At 37.7% G+C, this 25,200-nt stretch overlaps 1 protein-coding gene across 4 annotated transcripts in view; it reads left to right on the forward strand.

Moving 5' to 3' along the window:
- Positions 1–358: 358 nt before the first annotated feature.
- Positions 359–25,200, forward strand: part of GAS2 (growth arrest specific 2) — an 88,492-nt gene continuing 63,650 nt past the window's right edge. The window contains exons 1-3 of one of the 4 annotated variants that reach the window (XM_046941564.1): positions 359–1,038; positions 9,990–10,162; positions 17,283–17,407. In XM_046941564.1, coding sequence (XP_046797520.1) covers positions 10,021–10,162; positions 17,283–17,407 — 267 coding nt within the window. In that variant the 5' untranslated portion in view covers positions 359–1,038; positions 9,990–10,020. The remainder of the gene's footprint in view (positions 1,039–9,989; positions 10,163–17,282; positions 17,408–25,200) is intronic. The other 3 variants (XM_015286179.4, XM_046941565.1, NM_001199470.1) reach the window with 3 other exon arrangements.

A 25,200-nucleotide genomic window follows, 5' to 3' on the forward strand; every position in this document is an offset into this window, starting at 1 on the left:
CAAGAACTGTAACAGGATATCACAGCATTTCAAGGGTAAATCAGTGTCAATTGCGTTTGCAGTCCTTCTGAAAAAAAGTAAGCACTTAACTTCCGTTCAGTATATGCGGACTGCTGAAAAATAGGAAATGGGGTTGTGAGGGGGAAGAGGCTGGGGGAAAAAAAAGAAAAAGAAAAAAGAAAAAAGAAAAAAAAAAAGTCTTCCAAAGAGAGAACCTAGCGGAGCGGCCAGAAGTATGAGGAGCGGCTGCTCCCGGGCTGCTCGGGTTGGGGGCGCGGAGGCTGCTGCTGCCGGCAGGCTCAGTGGCGGGAGGCTGTGAGCGAGTGGGTGTGCGCGGCGGGGGAAACCTGCGCGCCTCGGCGGGGCTTGCTGCCGACTCCACGGAGGAGCCCGCGGCCCAGGCTCTCCGCCGGCTGCCTTCAAGTTGAAAGAAAAAGGGGCCGGCAGTGGGAAGGTGAGTTGCTGCTTTTGTTTCTGTTCCCGCGTATCAGGGCAGCGGGCTTTGCTTGTTTGCTTTCTTTCCTTCGTTCTTTCTTTCTCTCTCTCTTTTTTTCTTTCTTTCTTTTTTTGGGGGGGGGGGAGGGGGAGGGAGGGTCTTCTCTCTGTGCTTCCTGAGGTTCAAAGCAGCGCAGAGGCAGTGTGAGAGCATGCGTAGGGGTGCGGGAGGGTCGGCGGAGGGGACTCGGCCGAGGACTGCGGGCTGGGCTGGCGTTCGCTGGTGGGCCGCCCCCGGGCATCCCGTGGAGGGGCCGTGACGGCCGCTCTTGGTCCTGCCCCCGAGGGGCAGAGCTGGGAGCCCCGCTCGCGGCACTTATGGCAAAGCTATTAGCTCAGCCGCGTTGCGCGTTGCGGAGAGGCCCCGAGGACAGCGCAGCCGGGCTCGGCGGGGGGTGAACGCGGGGCGGAGCGGGGCAGTCTCCTGGGCTCTGGGTACCTCTCCCGCTCCTGCCGGCACAGCTGCGGGTCCGGTCGGCGGAGCCCTGGGTGAGGCAGGGGCAGGAGGACGAGGCCGGAGAGATCGCGGCGCGCGTGGGAAAGGCAAGTGTGGGGCGGGGGCTGCTCGCACGGCAGCAGCGGCCGCCCAGGTGCTCGCTTACTCCCCCAGGCTCCGGATTCAGCCCTTGGGAGGGCTGGGTTTGGCTTGGGGAAGACTTTGTTTCTGAACATCTGTCTTAGCATCCTCCCTTCTTTGCGTCTCCATTCTCTCAGCTCGCTGTTGCAGAGGTGTGCGTCAGCTTTGCCCCCCGGAGCGCCACCAAGGATGCTTAGCAGGGACCTTACTGCAGCTCTAGCGCTATTCTGGAAGTACTTTGAAATTAAAACCAAGTTCTCTTCAGTTTCCATGTATATTAAGTCTCAAATAGTTTCTTTGCTACAAAGTAGATACTGTGCCAAATGTCATGGTTTTATGGTGGTTTTGTGATGTGGATTGTGATTTAGTAGGAATCTAGCTGACATTATTAAATTCATGTTGTATGGTTCAACAGGCCATCTGATCGGCATTATACTGTGGTACCCTGGTGGAACTACAGCCACCCTGAACCTGGAGAAGTGAGAAGGGTCAGTTATGGCCCCACACTTGCAGTCCCTATTGACTTCCAGCTACTACATTTGATTGTTTTATTTTCCTTTTGGCCCACAATCTTACTTCACTTAAAATCTGAAGTACCTTCTTGGCTCTGCTTGAAATCTCTCTATTAAAGCTTCTTGCTGTTTTCAGAACAGAAATTTTGTAATTAAATACAAAGCTGATGATAACTAGTCAACTTGTAACGCTGCCTGCTTAGTGTGCTTGCAGCAAGAGACACATTCCTACTCCTTGTCAGATGTGATGTGACAGGTGTGTGTATATTTCCCTCTCCAGTTGGTGGAAATGGAAATTTCTACTACCTTCTAATGTGTTGGGTTTGTTGTTTTTTTTTTTTCTTTTCTTTGATAAGCAGAAAAGCATGCAATGAGAGCCTGGCAAATCAACTTGGACTGTGATAGGAAAAGGCTCAGTTTCCAGAAGTTGTAATTTTATGAGCAAGTACATGTAGAATGTTCCTAAGGCTTTGTTTTGGTCTATATGAGAAAGACTTATTGCTTTCCTTTTGGAAGAGATCATCAAGGCAGTGGAGTTATTCCTACTAGGCATAGTCCTAGAAACATCCAGGCTTTCAATGATTAGCTCAGATTTTTCTGTGGTTAACTTCATTCTGGTCTGGCCTCAGACCAAGGGCCTTACAGGTCTAAAGTATTGGCATGCTGTTTTTGCCAGGTTCTGTATCCTCTGAGCACTGTGCACACTTGTAGCAAGTATATTCATAATGTAAAGGACAAGGGCTTCTTGTGATTAAAGTTTACTTTATCAGCACAGATCACATTTTGATGCAAACCCTTAAAAATTCTAATTCTAATTAATGAGTTTCAGATGGTGGTTCCCCTCCAGTGCCCCTCCCAACATGTACAGTATGCTCCAAGTTGAGCTGGGAAAGCTCCAGGAACCTTGGGCTAAATTGGTTGTGGTCTAGTTTATAAGGATAATAAAATAACTAGAAAAATTGAACTTCCCTTCAGAAATACACTTGCTGCATCTGTGAGCTTATGTTTTATTTCTTTGTTTATGGTGGTAAGAAGGTAAGATTATAAATATACATATTTAAGCTAATGCAGACAAGAATGATTTGTTATTCAGTGGATCTTCAAGAGGAGCTTTGAGATGTAGAGGCAGAATCATAGCTTCAAGAGTGATTGAGTTTGCTTTTACATACAAGGAATCTAAAAGGAAGGTGACTTTTGTTCTGTAGTAAACTGAGAGTTGCAGGTGATAAAGTTTGGTTGAGTCAAATCTACCAGTGAGTAACAGGTTTCTGGTTGTTTTCCTACTGCTTCTTTTACTCTCTTTTAGGTACATTAAGTAGGTGAGCTTTTATGATTCCACTTAAGGAAGTTATTCCACTGTCTAGCAGATCTCACCATTGGGAAGTATCCTGACATCACAAAAATCAATGACAGAAGTTGTTAATTATGCATGTGGCTCTTAAAGGAAGATATTCCTATACATTATTTTTTTTTCCCATTATTTTTGCCTCTACATGTGTGTGCCCATGCATACGTGTGTAATTGAGGGTATGGAAAAAAACAAAGAGCAGTTTTCAGTCTGCAGACTTAACTTATTCTCTCCAAATCTGAAAAATATGTCAACAACAAGGTATGAAAACTAGAATTAGTTTTCAACAGTGAATGTGTTGATGTTTAGACTTGCTAAGTGTATAAAAGTAGCACTTGCTTATGTGAAAGTGCCGACTGCAAGTACAAGTTCCACTTTGTGGGCAGCCTCATTTCTGGTCACACAGATGTGTGTTTTGTTGCTACAGATTTATTTATGAACGTTGGGTTTTATTTTAAACTCATTTTGCAGCCAGCTTACAGTAAGCGAATGCTTCACACAGTCCACTTAAACTCCAGTAAAGTTTTAAATTTCTGTTCTTTTCCATCTGCTTGAGGTGATTAGAGCTAGCAGGGAGATCCAGCAGAAACCCTTGCCAGATACTCATGAGCTCTGTTCTGGCTTTTGATCCTCTGTCTCCTCTCTTTCCAGGATGGCTGCTCTCCAATAACATTACCTTCTCTCTAAGACAGCAGGAGATTGTCTGCAGTTTTAGTCGATACCCCTCTGTCAAAGCCAATGTGCAGTCTAGTGTTCAAGTTACAGTTGCTTCAGAGAAAGCTATTACTGCTCTTGTCTAGGTTGCTGTCTGCTCTTTCTACCAGTGCCAGTAAATCCCTTGCACAGTTTTCTGCATATTTTTAATTCCAAAACTGGGTAGCTAACATGCTTCCCCCCATCATATTAGGGAAAACCTAATTTCACAAGCATTTAAGTATTTACTTCTGTGCGGATTTTTGAAATAGTCTTTGAACCCAAGCTCCAAGGCAGAGCTATGCCATCTTCTATTTAAGCTTTGTAGAGCCACTGAATTGGCATACATGCAGATTTTCAGCCCTAGATAGCTCTCCTATCAAAGCCAACTGGTTGGAGCCAGTCAGTTACCTTGCTGATAAGCAGCAGCACCTACGTGGGCCAAAGCAGGTCTCTACTACACAGCCAAGCAGTGTCTCTCTCATAAAATTTACATCATTCTAGTATGGTATCAAGGGAATGCCATACAGGACCTTAGCATCGGGGATGATTTGCTTGATTTCTAAGCACAGTTCTGTATTTGCTTTACAATTTTTCCATTTGATAAACACGTTTATCATCTTATTCTAACTGAATTGAAAGAAAAAAGCTTGTTTCACTAGTTATTTAACTTCTATGATAATTCTTAAAACAAATCATAAAGAGAAAATAACTTAGCAAGACTTTGTCCCTGATCTAGAAGAACTGTATCATGATGCATGTTAGAAGGAATGGTTAAATCCTCCTTTTGTTTATTGAGATCTAAGGGCACGTATTATGAGTAGGAATGAGGTTGAAGCAACAATGGCACTTGTGTAATAGAGCGCTGCATAGTCAGCAAGTACTCAGTATAAGCCACTATGCATATATGCTAGATGGATAGTTTTGAGTAAAATGTTGCTGAATTGCCTGGTTCATTCACAGGATGGAGCATGTGTGTTTTCTGTGTGTGTTGCATTCACATACAAACTTGTACTATATAGAGTAAAATTAATGTTTTCATTGTGATAATGCTGATTATCCTTCTCTGGAGATATTCAAGACCTGCCTGAACTCTTACCAATGCAGCCTGCTGTAGGGGTCCTGCTTTGCAGGACTCAATTATCTCTACAGATCCCTTCCAGCCCTACAGTTCTATAATAATGCTCTGTCTTTGTTGAAAAATAGTGTTACCAAAATCTTGCAAGGAAAGGAAGGCTGTTGGAATAAGAAATGGAATTGAATCCAGGAGCATGCAACTGTGAGCACTTAATTGTACAGACAGTCTTACTTTACAGATTAAGTGATCTTTGACTCCTGTGTGTTTTAAGTACAGAGTGTAGCGTTGTTGAATCCTTGTATTGTTCCAGTTAGCCCCTCCGAAAGCCCATGGAATAACAGAAGATTACTTGTTTGATTGTCATTGCTTTGACCTGATGATCAATAACAGCAGACAGTGTAAGTTACAGTGCTGGCAAAATACAAGCCGTGAGCTACAGTAAACGCAAAACTAAGTGTGCCACTGTAAAACAAAATAAAAACTTCACTGTCTGATAGAAATAAGCAGAGAGAAATATAATCTTTTAGTGTATTAAATCTGTTACAAGTCTCTATGTGTACTGTAAACTATCCCACACGGAATTCCTCAGCTAGACAATAAGTCTGAGAATTTGAGATGTCTTCCTCTTATTGACAGAAGTAGGGGGAGGGGGAGAGAAAGATATAACCTGTAACAAAACAATGAAAAGTAGCTGAAGACCTTTCCCAGTCTGTCTTGAGAATAGCTGGGGAAAGAAATAGCTTGTTGAGGAGAAAAACACATAGAGGTAAGTTTTAAAAATACTTATATCTCATGTCAGCTTCAGCAGTTTATAGAAGAGTGTAGCATTCTATAAAATTAGATATTTATTGTTTGTGTTGGCTAGTTTTAAAAAGCTGCATATGTAATGAGTGGATGATACTATTAGAAAGTAGTGAGTTTAGGAAAAGCAATATTTTTCTGACTTCTTTGTTCATACCTTGTGTCTGCCAAGAGGAAAAGATGAAATGGTTGTTGGAGCCGAAGAGGACTGCCTCCTCAGCTGTGTTGGTGGTATCCTCGAACACTACTGTCTGTCTCTGTGGCAGGATAGTTATTTTCTCTTACCAAATTTCTCAATGCTAAATTGTCAGTAAAATTCTCTCTAGCTCACCAAAAAGTAAATATTTTAAGATGATGGAAGGAGGTGAGATGATGGTGTAGATTAATAAAATCGCTTGGGTTGGCAGCAACCTTGAAGATCATCCAGTTGCAACCTCTCTGCTATGAGCAGGAGCACCTTGCTAGTGGTCAGGCTGCCCAAAGCCCCATCCAGCCTGGTCTTGAATACCTCTAGGAATGGGGAATCCACAGCTTCTCTTGACAGCCTATGCCAGGGCCTCATCACCTTCTAAGTAAATAATCTTTTCCTAATGTTGAAACAAAATCTGTATTCTTAGTTGAAAGCCATGACTGCTTGTCCTCTTGTTACACTCCCCATCTTTCTTGTAAGCCCCCTTGAAGGCTACTGTAAGATCTCTGCAGAGCTTTCATTCCTTCTCTAAGCTGATGAGTAGGTGGTACTTTACTGAAATATTGTGGTGGCATAAGCTGAACTTAGCACTAGCAGCCAGCATTTGCATAAAGAATATTTAAGAGCTCAACAGTTTCTGACATGCATATGTAATTTGGTTGCTAACATGATCGCTAACATCCAATGGAATTTGTGACAGGAAACAAGTTATGCTTCATTTCTCAAAGGCTTACTTTTGTTGCACTGATTCTATCAAGAAAGAGTTTTACCGAGTGTAAGGCTTGTTCTCAGAGAAAGGGGAATAAAGGAGGAAGAAGACAACATTGTGTCAGAAACAAAATTAATCTTAAGAGATCAAGTTGGATTGTGTATTAATTCATTTGTGATTCATCCGGGGTTCTTAGGGTTCTTAGTGAAGAGTCATCATCAATATTAACTTTCTCATTCTGCTGTCCTCACTTTGTATGCCAGCTCCACAAAGTAACCCCCACCATTTCAGTAATTATTGTTAATTCAGGACTACTGTTTCAAGCAGACTGCTATTCCAACCCCAGTACAGAGATGACAGTCATTCTCAATTTACAGCTGTTTTTGTCACCTCAGTTTGTTTGTCTTTCATCTTCTTTCCTTCCTTTCCTACTCTGAGAATCAGTGTCCTGGCCAGGATCTCAGCTCTTACTAGCCAAGGAGCTGCTGAACTCCAGCAACCCAGCATCCTTCAGTGAAAGCTCTTGTTTCTCCCACTTTTCTTTCTGCAGTGTGACTCAGAGATTTCTTGAACTTCACGTGGCCTGACTGCTGTTTTGTGAAACAAGATTTAGGTCATTATGATGCATATTTAAAGATAGCCCTTCATTTTAGAGCTGAACTGAATGTCTCAAGTCCCTCAATTCTCTGTTCTGATCATAGAGATTGGTTTGAAGTGTAGACATACTGCAGTGCTTGTTTCACAGACTGACAGGGAAACCCAAATTGTTTCCCTGTAGCTGGTTCAGAAGCCTTCCCTCTCTTTTCTCTAGACTTGAAACAAACAGCAAAAAAAGGCAATTTTCTGACCATAGGATTACTCCAGCCTTACTGGTGGCAACAACCTATATAGTATCTGGCTGTTTGTCAGCATGTTATCATGGTGGTGGTTATACATTAACTCCAAATTCCACATAAAAGCTGTTAGAGGCAGAGGGGCTGGTGCACCTTTCCTGAACAGAATGTTGTCTCCCTGGAATACCTGTTAATGCAACCCACCTGAGGGTGTGCACCTTGTGATAACCTCCTGTGAAAGCAGAGGTCCCTTTAGGGTCCTGTGATGAAAATGTTTGTGTGCATTGCTGAAATGTAAGATAACACAATAATTCAGGTTGGAAGGAAATTCCAGGGATCATCTACTCCAACCCTCTCCTCAAAGCCTGTAAGAAAACTTGAAAATACTTTCAGTGAAGAGGTGCACTGTCTAAATATTTCTTCTTAAAACAACCCTGCTTTTTTCAGGTTTGTTTGTTTGGTTGGTTGGTTGGTTTTTTTAGGGCATTTATCAAAAGAAACAAATTGCAGGATTTTCTCTTGCATCAATTTTCCAGTTTATTTCCAGTATCTATGTGGCTCAGAGTGTCAGGAAGCTTTCCCCCCTTTGCTTAATTTGTGTTATTGCATATGAGGTGAATATTGATAAGTGAATGTGATAGAGTTTTCAAGGTGATTATCAAGGTGATAAAAGATTTAACTTTGCCTCTCAGTAGACTGGATAGACTCCAGTAATGACACCAAAAAGTTACTACAAGTTTTTTGGTTTTTTTCTGGAAAGCAAGCATGGAATTTTTATCTGTTTTTTTCCCACGTGATCTTTGATGATAAGATGCAGTTAGTTATCCATCTTGATTGTGTTTCTGACTGTTCAAAGTGAAGCAGTGAGTTAAACAAATTGTTCTGAAAACTTAGAGCAACCTTAAAATGCTGTTGTGGTAACTCTTAAGTTGTTAGGATCATGTAGTTAGATGGAATCCATTTTGTGAGTAACACAGTAGAGGGCTTTGTGGAGTCAACAGCATAATTCTTTTTTTCTCTTCCCTTGAACAAAATGAATAGGTAAAACTTGGATGTAACCAACCAGAAAAACATTGATCCAAGCTGAAGTTTTTTAGAAGTCAGTTTCAAGAACAGAGCTGTACCTCACTTACGTATTTTAGTCTACCTTAAATTCCCTTGCTTCCAAAGGAACTTTGATACTTGAGGATATTTACTGATTTTATTAATCTCGCATTGACTGAAAAAAACTGTCTGATTTCAGTGGGAGAGAGATTCATAGTGAAAGCTGTGTTTACCTACTTCAAAGGCAACTACCATCTCAGGATTTGGGGCAAGGAGTCTGGTGCTCTCAACATGATATAGGTAGATATTCTTGAAGATAAAGGAGTTTATTTAGCCATGCAATGGTTTAGAAAATGCTGCACAATTTTAATGTAAATATTAAATATCCCAACTACCTTTTCATGTATTTGGAAGTGTAGTTTGCAGTGCAGTTTTATGGCAATTGCTTTCAATTTCAATTCAAGAAGCATTTTCCTTTCAGCAAAGGATTTACTTATTTACTCTTTTTGTTCCAGGTTTCAGTAGAATAGTATAAGAAATGGCTCCTTTTCCTCCCCTCCCTTCCCTCTGGCTCTTACCTGACTGAGAGAAAGGAACAGTGTTTGCGGTGATTACAAAGCTGAAGTCAGCTGCTGTGTGTAACCACAGTTAGTATGGGTCAGTTGGAAATATAGTTGAAGTACAATTCCTTAGGATTTTTACCCCTACCTCATTAATAATTTCTTCAACTCCACAAGCACAAGGGCTTGTGACTGCTGGTTGGTGTGACAGAGCTTTCAGTAGGCTATGCTCTACCAGGCAATAAAGTAACCCATCTCACTGCTGTGATAGAGTTCAGGTCTGATTTTCTTTTCAGTAAAACATAACCTCTTTCCTTAGCACAATTCTGCCACAGAGTGGAGAATTAGTCTTTTGGGAATGGAAATGTAGGTCCAGTGGGCCTAATGTCTCTGGCTGCTCCAGGAGTTGAACACTTAACTAATATTTAACACATGACGTATTGCCTTACCTAAAACCTATGTTACCTAAAATTGCCACTGAAGCAGAGGATATTTGTATAAAAGATGGAAGTGGGAATTGTGGTGTGTAATCAACCTGGGCTGTCATGCTGCTTTCTTAAGAAATAATGTTATTATTATTAATTAATTATAACTGTTATTATTATGTTGTTATTGTATACATCTTGCATTTTTCTTTAACTATTCTAAAGCTGCAGATTACAGGGATTCTACTTGGTAACTATGTTTGCTATTTGTTAGCAAATCTGTGCAGTAGCATAACTTAGTTGTTCGCATGTTTTTCTTGGGCCTCATCCAGAAATGGCTGAAACTTTCAAGTTATTTTGAATGGATATTGGATCAGGCACTGTAGTGAGTTGCTGGTTTTCTGTGAAATGTTCATTTTCTTTTGGATTTCTATCATTCTTTGTAGAATACTTGGTTATGGGCTAATAACATGTAGCTGGGTGAGTAGAAATGAAATAGGCATTTATCTATGTGACTTAATCACTTCAAGTGAGCCCTTAACAAAACCTCAGTCATAGATGCTGTGTTCATGTATTAGATCTACACTTCTTTGTCTGATGTCTGATTTCTCAGAATCATAGTTAAAGCTGTTGTCTATTACCATGTTTAAAAAAAAAAAAAGATCTGTAAATTTTATTTGCTATATTGATTTAAATGTTTGTTTCTTTTTTCTTTTTCAATAAGTACTAAAACAGGTACAACCAGTGGATAAGCAATGTACACTGCTCTGAGCCCAAAAACACGTGGGCCTGGCCTCTCTGATATGCACCAATACAGTCAGTGGCTTGCCAGCAGACATGAGGCCAACTTGTTGCCGATGAAAGAGGATTTGGCCCTGTGGCTCACAAACTTACTGGGTAAGATATGAGAATAGAATCACTGGACAGTATGAGAATTCCATGCGCTGTCAGGTGAGAATGAAAATCTTCAGACCTTGTTGTGCTCCAAAAACATAGTTAGGATTAGCTAGCTAATTCCAACTAGAGCAACTTTTAACAAGTCAGAAATACTCATGGATAGTTAGCCTACATAGTGATTCTGTGAGTAACATAATTGAACTTGTATTCTCCTCAAATCCATTTTTCCTCAAATTTTCATTTAAATTGACTTTCACATGGGTTTTATGTGCTAATATAATTAAGCTGTATATTGCTACTTACTGCCATCAGATACATCTTATTTTTTATTGGGAGACCTTTCACAGACTCTGGGTGCATTGAATGCCTTGAATGAACGAACCCATTAAATAGTTCTTCACTGACCAAGCAGTCTAGTTGTGGATAATTGCTGTTCAATGCAGTGCATGTGAAGACTTGCAGAAGCTTGTGCATAGAGGGGTCTGACCTAGGAGTTGCAGCTGGGACCTGGAGATTTTCTGGTTGTGGTTGTACCTCCTGATGAATGAAGCAGAAACAAATTGCTCATGGAAATTCTACCAAGGAATACGTGATTTATGTGATGTAAACTTTGTAAAATCCTCCTCTGAAGAGAAATACATCAGCAGTTGTTCTTTTTAATCGAAGAGGAGAAACTATTTTAGACAAGGTGACATTCACATGATACTTTTGGAGGCAAACTTGGAAGAGCATTTTTAAAATTGGGATTTTTTTCTTATGGAAATTGCTTTGGTCAGAAAGCAGACAATGTTTTAACTTGTCTATTGTTGCAGCTGAACATAATCGGTGATATCATACGATGATAGAGTGCCTTTTCTTTGCGTGTTCTACAACATTGTAGTTTTTTTTAAGATAAAGGAAAATACTTTTTAGCTATGATAAACATAGAAAAACAGGATGAAAGTAGAATGCACTTATACCACAATATTTTCAGATAGGCAATACAAATATTATTATTGGAATAGTTCTGAATTTAAAGTTGTAAGACTGGCACCTTAAATTATATTGTTGTGTGGTACTTCCATTTAAATTAACAAATTCAAAATATTGTCCAAGCAAAACCAGATGAAAATCCAGAAATCCTGCCTTTTTGCTATAATTGCCACAAGATGGCAATCCTAAAGACTGCTTTTTGAATCAGAAGCAGCCCATTCTGTTAAGGATTTAATATATTGTTTAAATTTTTTAAACAATTAAGTTCTAGTGAGGCCCACTAGAACAAACAGAAGCTTGTTTGCAGTTCCTAGCAGAGTTTGTCCAGTGATGAGTTTAGGAATTAGGTCACTTTTTTAGTAAGAAAGTAGCAACCAGCAGGAGGTTCTGAAATGCCAACTGTAATTAAAAATCTGATTTTTCGTATGGACACCAAACTCTTCACTGCATAAGTAAATGGGCACAGCCTTCTTTTAATTAAGCCGCATTCATGGCTCATTTGCATAATATATTCCCCAACACCTTCTCCCATGCAAGTTCTTATTTTCTCAGCTTGTTGTGAAGAACTGAAGTGTAACTGAATTAATGTATTAAAATATTTTGTATATTCACTCAGAATTCAAATTTGGTTTAATTACTTTATAATTGGGGTTAACTTTCATGAGAGGAGGGACACAAGCATATTGCTGTGGGATAAAATTTGTATGAATTTATAGCATACTGTTTCCTTGTTGTAAATACCTGCTTGTACTCTTATTTCACGTTATCCAAAAAGGATATGCAACATGCAACTGTTTGGATGTGGTGCTCAGGGACATGACTTAGCAGAGGATTTTTAGAGTTAGGGTAGCATGATTAGGTTGCAGTTGGACTTGATGATCTTTCAGGTTTTTTCAACCTGAGCAATTCTATGATTCTCTGCTTTTTTTTTGTTTTGTTTTGTTTTTTTCTCCTCTCCATGGGGAAAACAACTTACTTTGCATTAAGGAGCACTGCAGATGAAATAAATGTTGCAGATGGAAGTGACTCATGATGCTGTAGAGCATCATATTTTCATAGTGAGGCACCTCAGCATTGCAGCAGGCAAGAGGAGTGGAGCAGTGAATGTTGCAGCTCAGCCTCACTTCTCTCTGCTGAGCTCTGTTGGCTGAGAAAACCCTACTGTGACAAAGTTAAGGAGATATTTTGATCAGTTGTCTTGCAAATCATGATCTTCTCCCAAATCTTTTTATTGTATCTTTTTATTGAACCAATGAAGCACTCAGCAACTTTAGCTGCCAATGCCCTCTGAATTGGATAGATAATGTATGTATTTAGTTCAGTAGAATCCTCTTGCAGGTACTGAAACCTTCTGTTCCATCTTGAGCAAATTTCACATAGGGATTAGAACTGTTTGGCCATACTAATCTTCTAGGAGAGGCAAAACGGCAGATTGACAGCAAATGGTATTTGCTGTCTTCTGTGCATTCTGATACTGTCTCATTTTATCTTTTTTCTTGTTCCTAGAGCCCACTTACCAGATTCAGATGATTACAATACCAAAGCTTATTCCATCCAGCTTTGTTTAGCACTTGGGACAACATAGAATAGATCTGTAAGATGTTCATTGACTGTGGCAACGTAACTGGGCTCCAAGATATAAATGCTGTGACCTCTTCCTAGCAGAAATTCAGGGCATCAGAAACATTGGTAAGGGGCTGGCGGCTGCAAAATGTTGAGGATGAGGACAAGTAAAAGTTGCATGTTGCATGAGGCATGTGCAAATTGCTTGTTCAGATGCAAAAGTGGAGTAGATCTGGAGAAAAGGAGAGAATTAATGAGGATTGTAGAAGACATTCAATTACAGGCTAGGTTTGGAATATGATGATGTTAAGAGGTGTAAAATTTGGAGGATGAAAGGTAGGAAGTCTTGGGCAGGAAAACTGTTTCTTAGATTCTGCATTTAAAAAAAAAAACAAAAAACCTGCTTCAGCTCAGGCATCTTGCTAAGAAGATTTTGTAACCATACTTTTATTTTCAACAGCAATGTGTTCAGCTAAAGCCAGTGGGTAATACAGGTAAATGATAAATAGCCATGAGTATCAATACATTTATGATAATGATACCCCTAGTGTTTCTAAAGTGTTTCTGAAGAAGAGCATCTTCTTCAGCTGGGAGGCTTGATAATTTTCTTTAGTATCAATTTGTCTTTGAGATTGTTTATACATTCCATTTTAAGTAAACAATAATGTCAGTTCAGTCAACATTACTCCTCTTGATCTCTGCTGTTCAATGATACACAGCAGCCTTTTTGTCTGAAAAGATCCACTTCTTTAATTTACATAAAATCATTGGCTTTTATCTTCCCTATTTGTATGTGTGTTTTGTTACCTTGGGTTTAAATGCCACAGAAGTTGACGGTGAAAAGGAATACTTCCATTGCTGGCTCAGCACTGTAGAAACTCATCCTTCCACTGATGTATTCTCGAGATTCACCTGAGTAAAAGATTTCTGCATATAAACTATTAGTTTGGTGTTACCACTGAAACATTTTATCTTTTGTTCTCAAACTAAAAGAGGGGAAATTTAGATTTGATACTTAAAAAAAAAAAAAAAAAAAAGTTTTTTTTATAATAAGGTTAGTGAAGCACTGGAAGCCCAGAGAGGTGGTGGAAGCCCCATCCCTGGAGACATTCAAGGTCAGGCTGGACCGGGTTCTGAGCACCTGATTGAGTTGTGGGTGTCCCTGTTCATCTCAGGAGAGCTGGAGTGTTGGTCTAGATAACCTTTAAAGCTTCCTTCCAACTCAAACAATTCTACGCTTCTAAAAAGTAGTTCATCAGCTAGTTTTGAGGCTGTTCTTGCATTATAGTTACTGAAGTGAGTGCAAAAGAACAAACTGATATAATAGAGGAACCAACTAGACTTGAGTACTTTTGTTTTAAGATTTGAGTCCCTTCCATTTTACTAAAGGTTCTGGTTGTCTGGAGGCCCACGTCCTCAACCACTTGGATGCACACCCTAGGTTATGGACTCTTGAGTTTCCCTCTCACAGAATTCCCAATCTGCTTACATCAGGACCCCCAGATCTGCGTGACCTTATATTTAGCTGCCCATGCTTCTCAAATACTAGGCATTCAGGTAAAAGAGTTTGTCTTTTTTAAGGGTTATTTGGCCTCTGCTGAATAAGAAGGGGTAAATAATATTTGCAAGTTTTGAGAGGGTCTTCTGTCGTTTTTTAGTCTTTCTAACTTCTAGTGTTGTTTTTTTTATTGTATTTAATGTTATTACCATTCTATAAAAACATTGTGGCTGCTTTCTTGTAATTATAGGGGGAGTTATCCATTTGTAATGTAGTTTAATGTATTTTCCATACAAATATACAGAGCCCTTTTTTTCCTCAGGCTATGAACATTGCTCTCATTTGAATCAATACATTTCAACGGTTTAAATATGTCAGTGTCTGTTTTAGCAAAGAAATGCCACCTCTTGGAGCCATAAAATACAGTGAATGGAAAGCTGACACCTAATATATTTTTCATTGGATACAGATGTTCAATGCAAAACTAATTCTTTCAGCTTTTGTAAAAGGGAACAGAACTACAATACTCCAGCTTAGCATACAATATGCAGTGACCAAACTGCTAATGCTATTCAGCATTAAAAACAGTGCAAATGTATTTTTAAATCTCAGCAGAAGATAGAAGATTTATTTCCATGTCTATTTAATGAGAAGATAGTTTTAAATAGCTCTCAGGTGTTCTGTTGTTTTTTTTAAATATTGACCGATAGAGTAATAAACCTGTAAGTCTACAAAACATGGGACAGAATGGATGTGTACAATATGAGTTTTGTTTTACCTGTGCAAAAAAAAAAATGCATTCTAAAACAAAATAAAACCTTCCATAGTTTAAAAATGTTTGAAACATAGTTTAATAGAAAATGAGTCTATTAAAAAATCTTACTAATAATCAAAAATAAGGATATTCTTATGGCTCATTAGTTTTTCAGTTTTAGATTTCTCATGGCTTCTAACCTTTTGCTATAAATGCAAACTGGGAAAAAATATGCCAGAATGATACTGAAGGTTTTTGAGGTGCTGAGATGCTCAGATTTCTTTTTTATCTGGGGGCTATCAGTTTCAGATCTGACTTCAGTTGAATTGTAGGCTCAGCTAAAGTGATGTCAATAATATATAAACTGCCATTGTGTTGAACGTCTGTAGAGCTACTACTGCTCTTCTGCCTGCAGACGTAATTTAGGTATATGGGAAGCATAAAGTGGGTTGTGTGGTGGAGAGAACTAAGGGGAGGGGGAAAGAAAGGAAAAGTTGTATCTGAAAATGATTTGCTGCACAGATCTTAATCTTTGACTTTTAACTGTCCAAACTGAAATGACTGGCAGTTTACTTCGCCTAAAGAATGCTGAAGTATCCAAGAATTTTGAGACAAAAGCCTACACAAATAAATTTTCTATTAGCTTTTTTAGTTACATGACTCTACAGTGCCACAATGTTCTGTGCTGTAAGTGATACTGATTTAGTAATGATGACAGTATACTCATATTACAGGAGTACAATAGAAATTTTTAATTATCTCTTTCATTTTCATTCTTGACTGTTTATATGCCCCTCTCTATTAAAAGGCATAGAAAGGATTTATTTAATCTTTTTCATTTAATTAATAGATTTCATTTAATTAATAGATTTCATTTAATTAATAGATTTCATTTAATTAATAGATTTCATTTAATTAATAGATTCATTTAATCTTTTTCATAATTTTCCTAGTTTTTTCTTTAGCAGAAATGTTGTGAACCGGTTCTAAAAAGACTAAGGTTTTCAGTTTCCAGGCACCTCATGGAAGATGCATTTTCCTATACTAAACATAAAACAACAACAACAAAAACCTAAAAAAAAAAAAGTGTATATATGTATATATATTTATTAATATATATTAATATATAATATTAATAATATATAATATTAACATAATTGTTTATATTAGTATATTATAATAATATAATATGATTAATGTATAATTATTAATATATATTTATATATATATATAAAAAAAACTGGTTTAGTTGGGAAGATGGTTGTTGGTCAGAAATCTGTGGCAAAGAAAACGAACCAGCATTAAGCAGGTTTCTTAAGAAGTCAGCTTTGATTAGCAGGAATAGATGAGATTGGAATGGGGAGCCACTCTCACTAATAATATTTGCTTTTGAATGCTGTGTAACAGGTTATGAAAAGGGAATTGATTGGTATACTCCAATTCCCAAATGATGTATGCAAATATCATAAAAAAAAAAAGAAAAAAGAAAAAAAAGTCACATCTTACTAGTAAGAGCATTATTAAGTTCTTGATGCTCTAGTGGTAGAAGAATGCTGAATAATGCAGTTGCTTGCCACAGTTGAGTCCAAAGTGAAGGCAAATTTTCTAGTATAATTGTGAAATGCTTAGAGAATTAGAAATATTTTTATTTGGAAATGATGGCATGATTCTGGGAGTTCAGTTTGGGGTGACAAAAAATTCCCTTCTCATTTGGCCTGTCTCACCTAGTTTGAATACCATGGGACCATTGGGATTATGGTGATACCATAGGGCACCTGCTCTGCTCAAGTTGGGGTGGAGCAATGAAATATGACATGAAACTTTCTGTTCTATGGTCACCTTCTTGCAGAATCAAGACTTTGTCTCCTCACTGAACACTTCCCTTTCCTTCTTTGTATGGTTTGCTACTTCTACAAAATAAACTTCATTAAAAGTGTTAGCGATATTTATGCTATCACTACCCACATACACTAGTATAAACCACCTGCCTACTGCACTCTGTTTGCTATAAGCACTGAAATGTCATAAATAAAATGACATATGAGTTCTTATAGGCGAGGATTATTTTTCAAGAAACACAAGCCTTCCCAAAGAAAGCATGTTATTTTAAAATTTGCTCTGTGTGTACTGGAGATGTAGTAGTGAGATTATTCAAAGAAATGCTAGTTGTTAAATTAAAGTATGTTTTAATTTGTTGTCCAAATTTCTTTTGATTTCAGTGCATTTAGAACGTGCCCATTTGTTTTTTGTTTTTTTGTTCTGTTTTCTTAAAACAAGAGCCATCTATACCACTGCACACTGTTTTCCGCACTAACTTTCTGCTTGCTGTTCAGGTAGAGAAATAACAGCAGAAACCTTTATGGAGAAATTGGATAATGGTGCCTTGCTTTGTCGGTTAGCTGAGACCCTGCAGGAGAAATTTAAAGAAAAGAGCTTTGAGGCAAACAAGCCTGGCAAAGTAAGTGTTGTTAACTATTCTAGCATGTTATATTTTGCAATTAAAAATTTTCATTTATGGTGCTTCTTTCAATGGACAGGGAGGTGATTCTTCCATGCAGAGGAAAAGAATGTAAAACTGGGAGAAATGAATGCTTCCTCAATAATTATGAAGTAATAATACAAGGAAGATAATCAGAAACAACTTGTAACCTGTGGAGGATAAGATGTCAAACAAGATCTAGTAGTGTGATATGGTAGCTAACAGGGAAACTACAATCCTTGTATGTATTTGCAAGGGGGAACATTAAGGAGCAGAGGGAGGTGCCATTTCTCCTTAAACAGCTCCAAGGAGGCCAATAACACAATTCTGCAGTTGGTTTTGGTGTAAAGAGTTTAAAGATCGTGTGGTGTACTGGAAGGGATTCAGAGCTGCAGACATATTGTGGAAAACATAAACCTTCAGAAGATAATGAAGAGCTCTGCAGATTGTGGTAAGCTCTCACTTGATTGCAGCCATAGGCCAGTCTTACTGGGAGAAATTAAAGAGTGCAGCGAGCATCTATCTGGGAGAAGTTAGGTGAAATTATTGACGTTTACATCAATTCAGTTGCTCTGAATATATTTTTATTTCTCTGGTTGAATTCAGATTCATCTTTCTTATCAAGGAAGGTTAAAAAAAGGCAAATACACTTTATATTAAAAATAGGGGAAAAAAGCCTAAGAGCAGGAAACAAAAAAGGTACCATCTGTTCTTGATGTTCTCAGAACATGTCTGTAGGAGAAACCAGGGCACAGCATAAATTTTTTCAGCAGTTCTGAGAAGTGACAGTGTTGTCAAGAGCAGCTTCTTTAAGAAGTTTTTCTCATAATTGTTGCAGAAATTGTTCTAAGGCAGGTTTTATTTTTAACTTTGTGCAGGTTTTTGTGTATGTAGAGGGGAGCACTTTTTTTTTTTGTCTTTCTGTCTTCTGCTTGTTTTATTACCTGACAGAAAGAGAAAGGAGGGGGTAGATAGCCAGGAGGAAAAAAGAGAAGAAGTAAATTAAAGAGAGGCAACACTACTTCCATAATGGAGGAAAAGACAACTCATTCTGTATTTGAGCTGGTAATCCAAATTTAGGTAGTAGAACTACTGTATGACTTCTGAGTTCCTCCCTATAATGTGGTCCAGACTGTCTTCACCTAAGAGGTGGCCTGTTAGTGTCTTCTTGGTAAGTTCCAAGCTGAGGAAGAAATGTGTTATTTTCGGTTGAGCTTAGGAATTAGCTAGTCAGGAAGAGGTATCACTTGGTAGTGATTATTTGTACTTTTTTTTTTTTTTTTTACAAAAAAGGTACTGTCATTAATAAAAGCTACTAAAAGCTTCAATGATTACCCATAAGATGAATTTAGTTTGAGTTGTAAAATATTTTTCTGTTTCGCATCATCTTACACAGCTGACATGCTAGAAAGGACATTAAATTGTAAAGGTCAATGCTTTTTTTTTTTCTCATTTCTCTAAGATAGATATCTTGAAAAGCCATGTTCGCTTAGTATAAAATTATCAGGAGAATAGTAGACGTAAATTGATCAACAGCCACAAAACTCTAGAGAATATTCAGAAGTTCAAACCTTTTGTTACACTTTGTTATGCTATCACTTTGTTATTTGTTAGACATTTTGTTAGATGTTGACACTGTTAGATGTTTGTAAGTTTTGTTGTTATTTTCTCTTGCATCATCAGACTTTTATTTTACAATGGATCATTTTGAGGGATCTGGAAAGATAACCTGGGAATGTGTCAGTGTTTGCTTCTTTGTTCTGCCTCTGGAAAGAACTAGTGGTCTGATCTTACGGTAACTTCCTCATCTGACAATATAGCCTTTCTTACTTCAGATAGTTGATCCCCTTTTTTTTGAACTGAAGTTGCATTAGGAGCCAATTGAAATTCTGTAATCCTATATATTGGAATAACTAAAATTGGCCTTTTTTTTTTTTGTTTGTCAAGCTGTTATAACAGGCAATGCAATTAGATGAAAAAACATTCTACTCCACTGCAGTTTTACCAAAATATATTATTTCATACTTATTAAAAATTCAAAGAAGTGGCAGAGTAATAGCGTTTGTGTCATTGTAGGCTATTAGGGAACTATTTATCCTTTCAGACTGTAACTCCCTGTGTAGCAATCTCAAGCAATGTGAATTGTCTGCAAATTGGAAAATCTGACTTTTGGTGCCAAGGAAATATATAAGGAGATTATTATTATACTGTATGAAATTTAGCATAGTAAGAATTCCAAAATCCTCCTCTGAATTAGTGTTATTATTATTATTATGCACTCTGTTAATATATGGGAAATTTGGAGCCATTTGACATTACTCTGAGCAGAAAAACAGAAATATTAGTCTTTCAATAAGGTGCTTTGCAGCAGAAGACCTCACTGGTAGGTGCCAGGGTGCAACTGATTGAGGGAGACAGGATAAGGCTGGGGGAGGAAAAAATCTTCCTATTAAATCCCTCCACTAGCTTGGAGATTTTGTCTGCTTTCCTTATACATGGGCTACTTCCTAGGTGGTAAAGTTCCATAAAATACTTTGGGTTTAGTTTTGTCTTAGAGGAAGATGATATATTCCATTCTGTTTGATATATACTGCTGTTCATGAATTTGCTTTTTCAGCTCTTTGAAGCTGTCTGGTTAGTTCAGTAGTAATGGCAACATGTAAGAATTGAAAATTCAATTGAAAACTACCAGTGCATACACTGACTCACTAGTTGTTTGCAATTATTTCTAAAGTCTATATTGCAGTACTTTACAGAATCCAGAGGTTAAATCCTATTGTCTCTGATTAAACTTCTTGGGCAATAAGTTTTTATTCATTGTCAGTCTTACACTTGTTTCTTAATGAAACTCGATGACTTCCTCTCTCATGAGAGAGAACTGAATGCTTTGTCTTTAGGGAACCGCTAGGTCAGCATCAGCCTTTTTGCCTGAGAAATAAATTAAGAAAGCATAAATGAAAAAGGCTACGTCTCCCAAAATATCAAGTCTACTAAATCTGAAAGGAACGTGCTGGTATTGATATAAACTCTTCCTTTTTGTGTGGTGTGGACATGTTTTTGGATGTTTGAGATATTATCAAAAGAGGAAGCTGCTGGTAATATGACTTTGGTAATGCAGCTTTAAGAAACTGGGAAGCAGATTAAGAGATGTACAATGCAAAAATTAAAGAGTCAGAGGAAGGCAACAAAGATCAGTAGAGTAGCCTTTTATGTAGAGTGACTAAATAAGTTAGGATTCTTAGTGCAGAATTAAGCAGCAGTGCATATGATGGAACCTTCAAAATCGTGGTGGTGTGGCAGATGTTCTCTATACAGAGCTGTGACATCTATTAAGTTAGTAGGAGCCAAACAAAAAATAGGAGGTTCTTCTTTATGAAGTGGCTGGTAGATGCTGTGTAGTCTTAAAGTTAACCTGGATTCCTGGAACCAGGAGAACACTGAACAAGGTAATGAATGTACAGAAACCCCATCTGCTGTCCCCTTGCATAAAGTGATTAGAGCCTGGGTATGTGTTGAGAAGTGTAATGTGTGCTGTTGTCTTAGTCTTTCCTGGACACCCACGTATGGTTGGTCCAGACTAGATAGTTCCTCGGCTCAGCTGGTAGGGTGCTTCAGTGGCTTATTACTTCATGGGGATGAATGCAGCATAGCCAGCAAGGTATCTATCTTTTCACAAGGTTCAAACTTCAAATAAATTGTACTTGTAGTTCTATGTACAGAAACATAATTTTCTCTCCTTAGGATTGAATCTTTACAGCTAAAAATGCCACCCAAATCAGAGTGTACTTCATATATGTTACCCAGAGGAATAATATGCACTAGAGTTTGGCAGCCTCTCATGGCGTTTACACCTTATTTTCTCATTGCCCACCTAAGCTTAATGCCATCATAGATACTGGGTGTCAGAACCGATACCCTGACTGCATCTGTTATGAGACTAAATCTAACCCGTGGTGTTAAATTTGTTAATCATACAATAGTACATTATTGAAAGCATTTCAGTTTCTAAAGATGAAAAATTTAACAGTGGTTTATTTCAAAGGATGCTGAGTGCTAGATTCTTTTGCAGACTCCAGAAGACAGTCTTCTTTGTTCAGTAGCTAAATTGAGGCATACTTCAAAACCTGAGGTTTTGGAAAATGTTGATGTCATTTTTGATCCCTTGCTTCAGGGAGACAAAACTTTGAGTTTTAAATGAAAATAGAAATTTTAATTAGGGAATGAAGTATTAGACTGATGTGACTATTCCATATGTGTTTAGAGAAATATTTTTTAAACATATCTGGAGTTTTTACTGTCATAAGTAAACCAATTCATGTACATGTATGAAATCACAAGGAGATGACTGATATCCATTTAAATAAATGCTGAACATTTTTAGTAAGTTCTTGGAACTACCTGGGCTGCTGCTAATGATTTGCTGTCTAGAAACTACAGACTTACTGTAGCAGAAGTTATTCCATAAAAGTGATTCATTACACAAGATGCCATTTTGTAATTTTCTCCTATAGGCTTGGATTTCATCTCCAAGCTGTCCTGGCAGTATTTTACTTTTCCTGACAGATAGTTAATTTGAGAATCTCACAGCTGTACAAACAAATTTAAAGCATCAAGGCATGTGCAGAATGCACAGAGCCCCCATTTGCTTAGCCTTATTTTAGTAACCCCATTAATTATGATTTTAAAATAAATATGAAGAAATTGTGTTAATGGTTATCACCGTTTTAATACTGAATGTATAACAGTCTGCCCACCAGCCTTGAAGTCATATATTTATATATATTTATGAATATTCTACTTAAAACAATGTTTTCATGGCAAATGAGTGAGATGAGTTTGAAGTTGAATTGTTCCTTTTCTCTGAGTTCTCAGAGGTAAATCAGGTACATTTCAACTCAAATCTCTCCTAGAAATGCTTTTGATTAATGAATCCACATCTAAAATTCAGCTTCATTTTCAGGAAACCTTGTTCTAGATTTGATTTTTCTCTATGAAAGAGGTAGACGTACAAAAGAAAACCAGATGAAAATACTTGAGTCTTTGAACACTTAATTCGCATATGGATGCAACATTATTCTTCCAGTGGAAGCTATGATTATCCTGGTTTAATGAGATTAAACTTGAATGTATGTGAAAAAAAGTTGTTGTATATAAAACACTAAATTTTGCCCTCATGCACATGTGTACTTAAAACTACAGCAATTTATTCACACACACATTCAGATGTTTCCTAACATTAAGAGATTCTGTTTCCTCTCAGTCATAGTCCTATTATCTGGAGTGTATTCTGCAGTGGTTCCATATCCAAAGCTTTCACTTTCACTGGAAAATACACTTGTGAATCTGATGCTTGGTGGGTACAGAGCACCATCATAGCATTGGCTTCAATGGATGCATGCAGATTTACCTACAGTAAAATTTTGGCTAAGCAAATGCACTGTATGTATTTTGAGAGCTACAGCCAGGAGATCTAGACCAAGATTTGGGGTGGAGATATTCTACTCTTAATTTATGTCTAATACTGAAGTTGGATCTTAGCTAAGAAACAATTCATCAGATAATACAACTGAAAACTTGGATTCTGTTTGAAGTTTTCAAGTTGTTCATGCTTCTAAAGAGAATTTTGTATCTGTGAAAGTAGAGACAGAATCCTGTAAGCTGAAGGATGCTCCAAGCCAGGGATTCAACTTAAGTTCTGCCAATGGGACTAATGGCAGAAAAGCAAGATTACATACTGGAGTTCACTTTCAGTTTCAGGTCAAAGCTTATTGTTTGCTCATGGAACAATATATTCTCTGCTTTCATTTTGCACATCTATTACCTGGGAATACAATTTGCTGTACATCATTGCTTTGATTTGTGAACAAAACACTTTCAGCTCTTCTTGTGCCAAACCCTGCTGCTACCCAATTTGTTAAGTTGTGATCAGTATTAGGTAGTTTATATTATGGAAAAATAAACGACTCTGCTCGTTAAAAAAAAAAAAAAAAAGTGATTCTGTAAACACTAACAACAGACAGGCCTTTATTTTTGATTCCTTTACTTGAATGGGCTTTATGTCTGCTCTACAATAAGGCTACAAAAAATATAGTAAATGAGTAAATGTAGTATCCCTACAGAGGAGAATCTGGACAAAGCATTAGCTTTAAGATTTAGCTTATTTCCCATACCAGCAATCCCATACTAGTATTGCTCTAACTGTTTACAGGAACAAAAGCTGTGTTAATTCCTGTTCTCTTTTCAGTTGTTCATTTGAATAAAGGTGATTATGTGAATGGAAAAATAATCAGAATTTTGTAGGTTCATGAGAAGTAACAAATACCTTTGCCTCTCTGAGGAATGCGTTGGTGAGATAATCAAATCTTCTGGCAGAAGTTTAGAAATGAGAAATTCTAATTTATCTTCATATTGATTAATTATATAAGTTAAATGACAAATTAATATGTCACTGTAACCCTCATCTATAAGTAATCTAAGATGGTCATTTAAGTCAAGGACAGGAGAGAGAGACACACACTGATGCTAGAAGGTTAAATTATTTTTATTTATAGAACAAATTACACATTTGACAAGTGTCCTGTCAGTATATTTTCCACCTAAATTGATCAAATGTCAAACTAAGTAGAGAACTAGGAATGTATTTTATAGTTCCTTGAGCCAACTGTCTTGGCTGGTAGATGGGACAGACTGTGCATGGCATAGTTCAAAGACTTAGCAATTGGTTTAAGATTCAACTAAGCCTAAGTGAAGTAGAAAGGATTGCTGTATTTTTGAATAGTTCTTAAAAATGAAAAGACAAAATAATAATAAAAATTGGTCTAATTATTGCAGGTTATAAAATGAATATTTAAACTCTGAGTTTCTCTACCGGAATTGTCAAAAACTGGGTGCACCTTAAATTGCTCAGTTAAAATGCAAAGAAAAAATAAAACAAATCTATATAACTTTTTATTTCTTCTCAAGAAAAAAAGGTCCTGCCCTAATAAAATCTTCCTTTCACTGAAGGATTGAGGTGTTCTGCAATGAAATTCAGTAAATTTATAGTTGCCTTTTATTAGATCTTCCTGAAATATGATAATGCAACTTGCTGCAACAAGGTGTTCTTAAAAAAGAATGAAATTAACAGGTTTCCAAACAGAATCAGATATGTGTGCTCACTATGAGAATGTCTGTAGGTAGAGCAGAATTGCATCAGTGTTCTTTAAATTAGGAAAGGAAGTTTTCCGTGAGTAAAGGTGTGTAATTCAAGTTCAAATAGAAAATACTAAGTTTTCTCTTTGGGTGATCTCTCTCCTTTTTTGAAATGTCTTTCTTTGATGCGTGTGGCTCATGCTACTCTTAGACCCTGGATGGCCAGACTGAAAATGTGATCTAGTCAACATGGCAGTTTTATTTTTACTATAAGCTTCACTTTCTCAAAGTTATCTGTGTGCTGTAGGTGGATTCCCATCAAAAACAGTATTCTGTAAGCTTGGTGCCTTGAGCCTGTCTGTCCAGAGGAAAACTCAGCTACCACTTATCCATCCATGTGTGTGCTACATTGGCAGAGCAAAACACTACACTGCCTAAGCAGGTCTGGTCTGCCCATGGTCATGTTTAGGTGCTCTCTGAGCTGTAGATCTGTCTCTTGAGCCAAGAATGTGGTTAGGCTATGAACAGATTTTCTGTGGTCTGTGGCAGCAATTTGCTTGTCTGCACTCTTGTAGTTTCTGGAGAAGCTATTTGTTTTGCAGCTAAAGCCTGTGGAGCCAATTTCTAATCATAGACAGCAG

This window comes from Gallus gallus, chromosome 5 (assembly GCF_016699485.2).
Source record: "Gallus gallus isolate bGalGal1 chromosome 5, bGalGal1.mat.broiler.GRCg7b, whole genome shotgun sequence".
Taxonomy (NCBI): Eukaryota; Metazoa; Chordata; class Aves; order Galliformes; family Phasianidae; genus Gallus; species Gallus gallus.